The 12,142-nt window shown below is 46.7% G+C and overlaps 1 protein-coding gene across 3 annotated transcripts in view; it reads right to left on the reverse strand.

Annotated features, from left to right (window-relative positions):
* The window catches only part of SLC24A3 (solute carrier family 24 member 3), a 542,017-nt gene that overhangs the window by 14,983 nt on the left and 514,892 nt on the right, over positions 1-12,142 (reverse strand). For all 3 annotated transcript variants that reach the window (XM_053574485.1, XM_053574487.1, XM_053574486.1), the window contains exons 14-15: positions 7,169-7,283; positions 6,025-6,137 (exon numbers count right to left, since the gene is read on the reverse strand). In XM_053574485.1, the coding sequence (XP_053430460.1) occupies positions 6,025-6,137; positions 7,169-7,283 (228 nt within the window). The remainder of the gene's footprint in view (positions 1-6,024; positions 6,138-7,168; positions 7,284-12,142) is intronic.

Genomic DNA, 12,142 nt, shown 5'->3' on the forward strand with positions numbered 1-12,142 from the left:
GGTAAGTGCTTTGATAGGAGCTGCTGAAAAACATAGGAGTGACGCATCACGGTGTGGTTAGGCAATCTGCCTCCAGAGGGCCATTTTTCCAGAACTCATGGCTTGCAGGCAAACCACAGGGCACGGCACAGGTGTGTCAAATCCTGTGTCACTCATGTGGTCTCACAGTACTAGTCAATGAGGCAGAGTCTGCACCAGCAAAGGTTTCTGGAAAATTAAAGTCTACCTCTCTACAGACTACTAGGTCACAAACATTTCACAATTTTTGATGAAAATATTTCAATATGAAATATGTCATAAACTTGATGCTGTTCTGGATTATATGAGATGTAACTTAACCTTTTCTTGATGACTCAAGATCACCACTGTGGTTACAAATTATTTAATGGGGTTGAAGCATGGTAAAGCTTTCAGGAGTTATTGATGTACAAAGGGATTATTTACTGCTACTTGAGGAAACAGAATTTATTTTCTGTTTAAATAAGTAAAACATTCTGCTTTGTGCAAGATGGCACCTGCTGCATGTGGGTGGCGGACATCGAGGGGCGAGGCCGTCAACTCAGACTCCAGCAGCATAGAGGCCATAGGTAGTAAATGATGTCGAACCAAGTGGGAAGGCCAGCGGCCAGCGGCCAGCAGGGATGCAGACAAGAGATCACGTGTGCTTGAGGCTGTATCTGCACAGCACTTAGGATGGGAGGCTCTAGGCATGCGGGCACCACTTGGGGCTCTTTTGCTCATGGGGATTCTGTTCAAAGGAGCTCACTGACTGTCCTCTCAAGAAAGAAGAGCAACTCTCGGAGTGAGATGAGCAGAAAGCAGCATTTTATAGCATGCCACTGTAAAATGTAGGACCGCGCTCTGGTTTTGTGGCCCCCTGCCCTGGATTCAGCTCACCTGACTGACTTGCCGACGTTTCTTGTCCATTTTTGTTCTGACTCAGGATGGAAGCTTTTCCAAAGAGGGAGTTAGTGCTACTTGTGAAATGCAGGGTTCAGAATACACGGCTTTAACAAAAATACAATCACAGCTTCCTAATGGTTCTTAAGTTGCGAATATCACTGAAAAATGCTCTCTCACAGCTGTCTAACCTTTCTTTTTCCTCTGCTCAACAACAGAAGTGTTGTCTTGGGTCACACGTTAAATAAACAAACACGAATGAAAGCTAATTAGCAGGGGAAAAAGCGGTCCCCGCATACTTTTTGTTATATCTGACACACGTAAGCAAAAAATTCAGTGTGTGGTCCATGGGTCATGGGTTGAATAGCCCTGCTCTAGAGCCTTCCAACCAAAAACTTTCCCCCGCGAGGGCTTTCTTGTGTGCCCTAGCTGGTGATCCTAAACCAAAGTAGTTTTTTCTTCTGCGTTTCCCCCCCAGTTACGGGACTTAATGTGGCTTTTGTACAATTCCAGCAGAATGACCAGAGAGACCTCATTATGTCATCTTCAGATGAAAACATGAATTTGGGCTAAACATCTAACGGCGCCTGGAGTTTTGTCTTCATGATGTCACCCTGTTGGTAGCCATTTGGTGACCTGAAAGGGTATGTTTCCATAGCTGTGGGAATTACTGATAGGAGAATAATGTTTAATTGCCTGTTCTCTAAAGTGTTAGGAGAATGTCAGAGGGAAAGAAAAGGAGAGTCGATCACAGGGGAACGTCTACTGTACACCTGATGGGGTTGGAGCGTCAGGCCTGCAGCCACGCTCAGTCAGAAGATCTCGGAGTGGGTCAGAGGAGGTAGCACACCTCCCGGGGAGTGCTGGCTTTGTTCCTGAGTTTTTGATTTCACCTTCTATGATTGTACCCCGAAATTCCAGTAAAATAAAAAAGAAGCATAAAGAGTCTTAAGGACGTGGAAAGGATTCTCATTCCCTGCTCTTGCCTGCCCAGCCCTCACTGGAAAGTGTCACTGTGGTAACAATTTATTATTTAGGTTATTTGGAGCCTGGTTTCTTCCCTTCTTTTTGCTGCCTGCTTTTCAGCCACTGTGTCCTACTCTCCAAAAGAGGAGGCAACAAGCAGTGGCAATTCAGATGGGTCTGAGTTCTACCTCCTCGGCAAGAGGTAAGTGGGAGGGTGGAGCAGAGGTAGAGACCAGGTGGACTGTCCACAAACTCACGACAACCACGCCCCGAGCGCTGTGCGGGGCTCAGGAGTGTCTCCACGGTAACTGCAGAGTGTCCAGAGCGTGACATGCAGGCTTGACCCAGAGCTGAACAAGAGAAGACGGAGGGAGGGAGCCAGTAATCTCCTTCTCCACCTTTTGCTCATGGTCTGTTTCTTCTCAAAAATAAATATTGAACCAAGGTTTTAAAACAAAAATATGGGGCAGGGTGCGGTGGCTCACACCTGTAATCCCAGCACTCTGGGAGGCTGAGGCAGGTGGATTACTTGAGCTCAAGAGTTCAAGACCAGCCTGAGCAAGAGTGAGACCCCATCTTTACTAAAAATAGCTGGGCATTGTGGCGGGCACCTGTTGCCCAGCTACTTAGGAGGCTGCGGCAAGAGATTCGCGTAAGCCCAGGAATTTGAGGTTGCTGTGAGCTATGATGCCATGGCACTCTAGCCTGGGCAACAGAGTGACACTCTGTCTCAAAAAAAAAAAAAAATATATATATATATATACACACATATATATTGTTTTTAGGAACCAAATTAAGAAGCTACTCATGCCCTGATGTCTCCGCCAAGGCCTGAAGTGTCCCTCTCACTCATGAGTGGTAAGCTACTGCAGATGCCATTGACCCTCTAACCGTTATTCCCTGTACTCAGCACGCTCCTCACTGCCCGGGTGTGCACCCATGCCTACCACGTACCAAGAGGAAGATGAAGTTTCCTATGGTCTGGAGATGAGGGTGTTGTGAAGCTGCCCTGAAAACCCAGGAATGAATTTGGGCAAATTAAAATGTAAGAATAACTGTCATTTTGAAAAACAATTTTCATATAACACTTCCAACTCAGAGAAAAATTATCAAAAGAAATCATTTGAAATGTAGTTACAGATTTATGGACAACTTACAAACCTATAGATTAATGTACAGAGATGCCTTTGGGGTCCTTACCTAGCACAGTGAGAATTCTGAATGAGTGCTCAGGAGCAGAAACATGATTAAGTGAATTTTGGAACATCCCTTTACTGAACATTAGGGCACCTTGAAGGTGATGTTTCTAATGAAATTTTAAGGAAAACATGTTTGGTATAATAAGAAGTATAAAAAGCCATGAGCAAAATTGTCTGTGTAGAATGATCTGAGCTATATAAAATAAGCCGGGGGTGGGGTGGGGGGAAATGCTGAAAGGCTAACAACAGTTATCTATGTGGACGATTTTTATTTCATTTTTCTAGAGCTGTGGTGCCCAGAGGCAGCCATAAGCCACATATGGCTATAGGTGTATCAATTTAATTTAATTAAAACTAAATAACATTTAAAAATTCAAATATTCACTTGCACCAGCCATAGATGAAGCATTTGTAAGTCACATACGGCTGGTGTCTGTGAGACTAGACGGCTACAGCAACAGAACATTTGTATCATTACAGAAAGTTCTATTGGGCAGCCACAGCTCCAGAGTTTCCTATACTTTTCTATAAATTACATGAATCATTTTAATGATAAGAAAAAAAGGAAAGGTTCAGATCAGCCAGTTGGAGAAAAACTTAAGAGATTATTTTAGCACTGGTAAAACAGAATCTAAGTGACTTATATTTGAAGGAAGCAAAAAGACAACTTTAATGAGAGAGTTTACACACAATCAGTAATTTGCTCTCAGTTTGCGTATATAAAAAATGTGCTATCAAAGGGAGATAGTCCACAGGTTGCCCAGGAAAAGGAGCGTGAAGAGCCAGGGCTGGTCCACGTGTGCCGCACGTGGTCAGCAGCTCAGCTTGGGGCTCTGGTCGGCCTGGCAGAGAGACGGACCCCACAGCATGAGCGACGCATCAGACCATGACAACTCAACAGCACCAGTGAAACATCTGGAAAATCCTGCTTGTGGCTAATTCTCTCTACTGGAAAAGCAGCCAGCAGAGGCAGCTGGTGTGCCCTACGGTTTACTTCCCTTCTCCTTCCTGGGCGCACAGCTGGCTAACCACTCGGATACTTCTTGTATCTAAGTGCGTACATGTGCCTTATCTGGACAGTCAGTTAGGGACAGGTACCAGGTCCAGGCCTCATCAGAAAATGATCTACACAACCGTCCACGCCCTTGCTTTCTCTGCTTTCTTCCTGGGTGGAGGTGGAGGACTCCATGATGGCAGAACGTCATGAGGGCTGCACCTCAGGGCCTGAGCTTCTGCTGGAAGAGTCCCTGGGAGAGGCAGAGTGGGAACATCGGCAGGGAAACTTGGGTAAAAAGAGCAAACCCCATCGGGCCAGCCCAGTGAGATCTGTGGTGGTTTGTAATATAACAGAACCTGTGTACGTCGACCACCCAGGGGATTATAACAAAGTGGTCAATGTAAGGAACTCCTATGCTGATGTGTGCATGTCCAGTTAGTGAAAATTAGGTCAACTTAAGGAAGTGGTCAGTGTAGGGAGGTGTCAGCTATGGAGGCTCTACTGTACAGCGTTATAGCTAGCAACACTTATTCTGACAAACAAAACAATCATTTGCCTTTCTGTGGGAGAGGTATAAACGCAGAAAGGTGTGGTCGTTTAATCCTTGCATGCCGGAGCTGGGAACCATGATCGATCCTTGGCCAATCCTGAGCATGTGGCCCTTGGGACTTTTCTGATTGATGCTGTTGTTTATGCCAGAAGCACTAGAACACGTTGTGCCACTTGTCAGGATTGTCTGCAAACGTTCTGACGTTTGTCTGCTGTCTGTGCCGGTGCTGAGACTCGGGCATCACCACTGCTCCTGTAGCAGGAAGGTGCCTGCCTTATCAGCCCTCCCTAAAAGCCTCCGACTTCAGTGGACTTCCCTGGACAGATGTCTCACACGTGTCCCCACACTTCACTGCCAGGGAGAGCATGTCCTGTGTGAGCTGGGAGGGGAGGGACTGAAAGCCTGCACCTGACTGCTCCAGGCTTCTCCGGATGCGTTTCATCCCCCTGCAGCTTTTGCTTCATAGCCTTTGCTGTAATAAACCTTAGCCATGAATATAATCTGCTGTGCGTCCTCCTGGTGAATCACTGAATTTGAGGATGGTCATAGGACCCCCACAATAACTCCCACGTAAGGTTTTTCTTCAAAAATATAGAGAATGAACCATCCAAAGTTGGTATGCTTTCTACCTGGCCCTTATGTATCTTACCATTTGTTACTGACATCTGCTGACGCTCTAGCCTAGATGTCCAGCTCTTGTGAATTTGGTTAATGTGAGTCCGTTTATAAGGCCTTGAGGGACAAAGTGTCACTCTCTGACCTGTGGAACTCTGGAAGGCTATTTGGAGTCCCATGACAACCCAGTGGATGCCACCCTTTAAGTGGCCAATCTGGATGACATCTCTGCTGCTCTCTCCTACATGCAGCCCTTAACCCATAGTAAGATGAATCAAACACAAACACACGAGAGCAGGGCCGGCAAACTATGACCAGTGGGCTCGAGCTGGCCCCCCGACTGTTTCTGCCAGTGGAAAATGGTTTTCACATTTTAAATGGTTGCAAAAAATTAAAAGAAATGCAGTGTATCATGACATGTAAAAATTATATGAAATTCAAAATTTAGTTTCTATAAATAAGGTTGTATTGAAACAGCCACACACCCATTTGGTTATTATTGTCTGTGCCTGCTTCCCTGCTATGATGGCAGAGTGCAATGGCTGTGACCCAAATGCTCTGTCCCTCAAAGCCTAAAGTATTTACTATCAGAAAAGGTTTGCCGACCCTGCTTTGGAGTTCCCAATGTTCCCCCAAGCCTGACTTAGTAAGGTCCCGGACAAGGAGAATGTGCCTCCCTCAGCACTACTATTTCTGGGCCTCCTCCTCTGCCCCGACACAAACACCAGTGGCCAAGGCCGTTAAATAATGAGTCACGGTCACCCAGGATTTAAGTAGTCACGGAGAAAACCACTTACATAAGATCCGTAATCCACAGCCAGCGTCTGCAGAGCCCAGGGGAGACCCAGGCCGATCAGGATGTCGAACACATTGCTCCCAATGGAGTTGGACACGGCCATGTCCCCCATCCCTGCAGGGACAAGAGGTCACTCACGTGAGTGGACTGATCCCAGGAGAGTGCGGGACCTCCCACGAGACTCCCAAGCCTTTGTCTGACAGCCAGAGAGCAGTTCTGCTGGCTCAATATCTGGTTCTCTGCTCGGTCATTACTGACGGAAAAAATGAAGGTGATTGTAAAACACAGAGATACACCTTCCATTGAATCGCTGGCCTTTACTTCGCATGTGATCCCCGATTAAGTGTAAATATGATTCCAAAGATTGTGGAGGCTTTGAGGCCTCCTCATAGGGAGGAAATATATTCCTAACAGCTGGACGAGGTCAGGAGCTCACCAGCCCATGCTCTAGCATCATCTTCAGCAGCTCTGCACACTATTCAATTCTTCTGAATAATTGAGAAATATTAAAATAAGGTAATGGGTGGAATTTTGTTGAGGATTTCTAGAGGACAGTGTGCTCAGTTTTGTAGCTACATAACATGTTTGTTTAAAACAGAACAACCTCCATGAAGCTGTGACTGCTGGGAAAGGGTATCTCCCCACCACTGGGGCATCCATCTGGGGAGGCGACCCGTGAACTTGGTTTTGAAGGAGGGAAGGATCTGTCATGCACTGAAAATGGACCTCTGATGGTCACTTAGAGGGGTGCTGCAGCTGAGTAAACCTTAGGCACAGGGTCTCTCCTTTCTGAGCCTCACTTTCCTTATCCACAGAATGATACATCATAGAGCAGTTATTTAAATGCAATAACAGTGTGTTTATTACTTCTTTTAATAATGGATGGTAATACAACCTCCAGAAAGGGCTGTGAGTGCTGCTTAGGAAATATCTCTGCTTTCCTCAAGGGTGGGACCTTCTGGCTGTTTTTTCTATTTTTCTGATCCCAGGAAGACTTTTGAACAACATGGCATTGAGGTCCCTCCTTCCAAGCCCTGTTAATTGCCAAGTGGATCCCCTAGGCAGGGAGGCCTGTCTTCCTCCCTCTCTCCCTCCCTCCCCCCTCCTCCTTCCCTCCCAATCCCTCTTGCCACTGGAATTCTCACCTTGTCTGGCCACAATGAGGCTGGCCATGCAGTCAGGCACACTAGTTCCGGCAGCCAGGAAGGTGATTCCCATGATGACGTCAGGAATGCCCAGCGTGTAACCGATGATCGTGACCTGGAAGAAGGGGGAGGAGCCGGTAAGCTGGGGGCTGACATGAGCCTTGCCTGCTCAGGGTTCCTCTGATCACAACTCAGGGAAGGCTACAGTCTGGGCCATCTTGGGGGTGGGACAACATCTGCCCTCTTTGTCAACACAGAGGGAAATGAAGGTGTGGACGCCGACCAGGGCTACAGATCTCGGACGGTGCAGTCCCAGAGCCCATGCTTGGTGTGCTAAGAAAACACAGCGTTTTCACTGGTTCTTTTCAGATGAGTTTGAGAGAGAGGAAAAATAAGTTTCTGGGAAAAGACAATACTGGGACAGGGTATTTCAACTCCAAATGGTCCTGTGAGACCCAGAGTGGTGGCTGCTTTGCTGTGTCTGGCATCTGAGCAACCGCGTCAGGGGACACACACAGTGGGAATTTGCACAAACTGGAAAGGGCTGGACCTTATGCCACCCAGTCTGGTGGGAAAAGCCACAACCAGCTTTTCCTTTTCTCTGATCCTCGAAGCTTGGTAACAATGTGATTGTCCTTGTAACATTTTCATCTTCACCATGATAACTCGTGTTTCCTTAGCACTCAGCACTGGGAGAAGTGACATTTCCAGGACCTCGCCTACTTAAATCTCATCACAACTCCATGGAGGACGTGTTGTGCTATTTCCATTCTTCAGATGAGGAGACGGAGGCCCAGGGAAGCATTAGCCCACGTTGCTAGTGAGCTGAGGGGTGGCAGTGGGGGCAGGGTCCCAGGAGGCAGAGGGGCTCATGGCAGAGGCAGCGGCTTTCTGCACGGGAGAGGGTTTGCTGGAAAACAGCAGATGACCCCTGAAGTGTTGGTCTCCTTTATGGAAATGAGCCCATCTTGCCCCTTGATTTCATTATGGGAAAACTGAAGTGACGGTGGCCTGTGAGAAAGGTGACCAGGGAGCAGGAGTGGGTGGCAAAAGGAAAAAGAGACACATTCCCCGTGTGTGTGCCTCAGACAGGTAACTGGCCAGGGATGAGACTTTCAGGCCACGTTAGGCTGCTACTTGATCTTCTTTGTCCAAAATTACAAGAACTGCAAGCCGCATGTGGCAGGGAACGCGTCCTTCTCACAGCTGCTCCAGGCGCTGCCCAGAGACACCTCCACAGGAAACCCCCACCTCACTCCAAAGGCCGGGTCACACCTTCTGAGGATGCCGGTTAAATCCACAGGGGTCTGGCCTGTCCAGGAACCAGAGAATGCACCTCCCTTCTGATCAGTGCTGAATTTAACCCACGTGGCCTTGGGGCTTTCTGGCTGCAGCCTCCAGGGAGGAAAGTGAGAGGCAGAGACAGGCCCCATCTCTACTTCACTGCTCTGGAACAGGTGGAGTGGCAGCCTTCTGGACAAGCCTTGTCCTCCTGTTCTCACCCTCGACTCAGCCCTGGGAGGAGTCTGGTTTGGCTCAGCCAGGCTGGGCCCGCCGAGGGCTCCTTGTTACTGTGTGTGACTGACTGCGGTTTGGGGGACTCAGAAGGCTGGGCAAGGTCTCCTGCTTTGCCCTGCTTTCTCCTTCATCCCTGCCATTTCCCAGGACTTGTCAGAGCCTCTGTCACAGCGGAAGGCAGCAAACAGAATGCTGCCCCTCAGATGAGTCAGCTCAGTGAGTTTGCTGAACTTACCGAGCACCTGGAGCTCAGGGGCAGTAACACCAGCCCCCAAACCTGGACTAGAGGGGCCACCCTGTGCCCGTGCCAGATGAAAAGGTAAATGAATACTGGATGGCGGAGAAAGCCCTGGTTAAAAGGCTTGGGTTTTAAAAAATATATGTTTGTCTGTAGTATCCAGCCAAGGGGTGATTAGGAGTGAATTACGTCAGGTTTGCAAACTTGCTATTACCTACAAAGAGTCTTTTTCTAAACCTTTTATTTTAACTCTTGACTTTGATTCTCCAGAACTTGTATTGCATTTCTCTCCAACAGTCAAGGTAAAATTAATTTGACTTGTATAATTTTGTCATGCCTTTTACATTCTGCCCAACTGTAATTCTATGATGTAGGCTTGCTCCCCACTTAAAAAGTACAGGCATCATTACAAGTTCCCAAAGCTGCAGCTGCTGGTGTGGGTGCAGAGAGAAGGGTATGCTGATACATTGTTGGTGGGAAGGAAAACTAGCCCAGGCTTAACGGAAAGAAGTAAAACTAGACCTCCCATTTGACGCCACAATCCCATTATTAGGCATCTACCCAGAAGAAAAAATCATTTTACTATAAGGATATTTGCACTCAAATGTTTATAGCAGCTCAATGCACAATTGCAAAAATGTAGAATCAACACAGTGCCCATCTACCATGAGTGAATTAACAAACTGTGCACACGTATACCATGGAGTACTACTCAGACATCAACACAGTGCCCATCTACCATGAGTGAATTAACAAACTGTGCACACATATACCATGGAGTACTACTCAGCCATCAACACAGCGCCCATCTACCAGGACTGAATTAACAAACTGTGCACGTGTATACCATGGAGAACTACTCAGCCATCAACACAGCGCCCATCTACCAGGACTGAATTAACAAACTGTGCACACGTATACCATGGAGAACTACTCAGTCATCAACACAGTGCCCATCTACCATGAGTGAATTAACAAACTGTGCACACGTATACCATGGAGAACTACTCAGACATCAACACAGCGCCCATCTACCATGAGTGAATTAACAAACTGTGCACACGTATACCATGGAGTACTACTCAGCCATCAACACAGCGCCCATCTACCATGAGTGAATTAACAAACTGTGCACACGTATACCATGGAGAACTACTCAGCCATCAACACAGTGCCCATCTACCATGAGTGAATTAACAAACTGTGCACGTGTATACCATGGAGAACTACTCAGACATCAACACAGCGCCCATCTACCATGAGTGAATTAACAAACTGTGCACATGTATATACCATGGAGAACTACTCAGCCATCAACACAGTGCCCATCTACCATGAGTGAATTAAGAAACTGTGCACACATATACCATGGAGAACTACTCAGTCATCAACACAGCGCCCATCTACCATGAGTGAATTAACAAACTGTGCACACATATACCATGGAGAACTACTCAGCCATCAACACAGTGCCCATCTACCATGAGTGAATTAACAAACTGTGCACACGTATACCATGGAGAACTACTCAGTCATCAACACAGCGCCCATCTACCATGAGTGAATTAACAAACTGTGCACACATATACCATGGAGAACTACTCAGCCATCAACACAGTGCCCATCTACCATGAGTGAATTAACAAACTGTGCACACGTATATATCATGGAGAACTACTCAGCCGTCAACACAGTGCCCATCTACCATGAGTGAATTAACAAACTGTGCACACGTATACCATGGAGAACTACTCAGTCATCAACACAGCACCCATCTACCATGAGTGAATTAACAAACTGTGCACACGTATACCATGGAGAACTACTCAGTCATCAACACAGCGCCCATCTACCATGAGTGAATTAACAAACTGTGCACACGTATAGCATGGAGAATTACTCAGCCATCAACACAGTGCCCATCTACCATGAGTGAATTAACAAACTGTGCACGTGTATACCATGGAGAACTACTCAGCCATCAACACAGTGCCCATCTACCATGAGTGAATTAACAAACTGTGCACACGTATACCACGGAGAACTACTCAGCCATCAACACAGCGCCCATCTACCATGAGTGAATTAACAAACTGTGCACACGTATACCACGGAGAACTACTCAGCCATCAACACAGTGCCCATCTACCATGAGTGAATTAACAAACTGTGCACACGTATACCACGGAGAACTACTCAGCCATCAACACAGCGCCCATCTACCATGAGTGAATTAACAAACTGTGCACACGTATACCATGGAGAACTACTCAGCCATCAACACAGTGCCCATCTACCATGAGTGAATTAACAAACCGTGCACACGTATATACCATGGAGAACTACTCAGCCATCAACGCAGCGCCCATCTACCATGAGTGAATTAACAAACTGTGCACACGTATACCATGGAGAACTACTTAGCCATCAACACAGCGCCCATCTACCATGAATGAATTAACAAACTGTGCACACGTATATATCATGGAGAACTACTCAGCCATCAGCACAGTGCCCATCTATCATGAGTGAATTAACAAACTGTGCACACGTACACCATGGAGAACTACTCAGCCATCAACACAGCGCCCATCTACCATGAGTGAATTAACAAACTGTGCACGTGTACACCATGGAGAACTACTCAGCCATCAACACAGTGCCCATCTACCATGAGTGAATTAACAAACTGTGCACACATATACCATGGAGTACTACTCAGCCATGAGAGATGGAGACTTTGTATCTTTTGTGTTTATGGATTTGGAGAAAATTTTCCTGAAGTATCTCAAGAATGGAAAAGCAAGCATCCCAGATACTCAATACTAATCTGAAAGTAGTAGACCAATAAGTGCAGGCCCACAGCAGAGAAAAGACACTATTAAATTCAAGGAGGCAGGGAAGAGACTCAATTAGTTCTCATCGAGCAGGTACAGTGTAGGGGAGCATGGCTCACTTCCTGAGTTAAGGACTCAACTACAACTCAGACTTTGGAGTTTACTTTACAAACACAAATAATAGAACCTAACCATATGTATCCTCATATTCACCCATAATAAAAAAAAAAAAGTGTAGGCATCGATGGCCAAGATTTTCTGGATGGTGGGTTCCTAATGTGGCTTTGGGGCAGAGGCTCTTTTGAGCCAATGCCAATCAATGAGTGATTATTTTGACCTCAGAAGGGACCCCCTGAGAGGCATTTTATCATCACTCCTCAA

This window comes from Nycticebus coucang, chromosome 21, assembly GCF_027406575.1.
Source record: "Nycticebus coucang isolate mNycCou1 chromosome 21, mNycCou1.pri, whole genome shotgun sequence".
NCBI classification, from domain to species: Eukaryota; Metazoa; Chordata; class Mammalia; order Primates; family Lorisidae; genus Nycticebus; species Nycticebus coucang.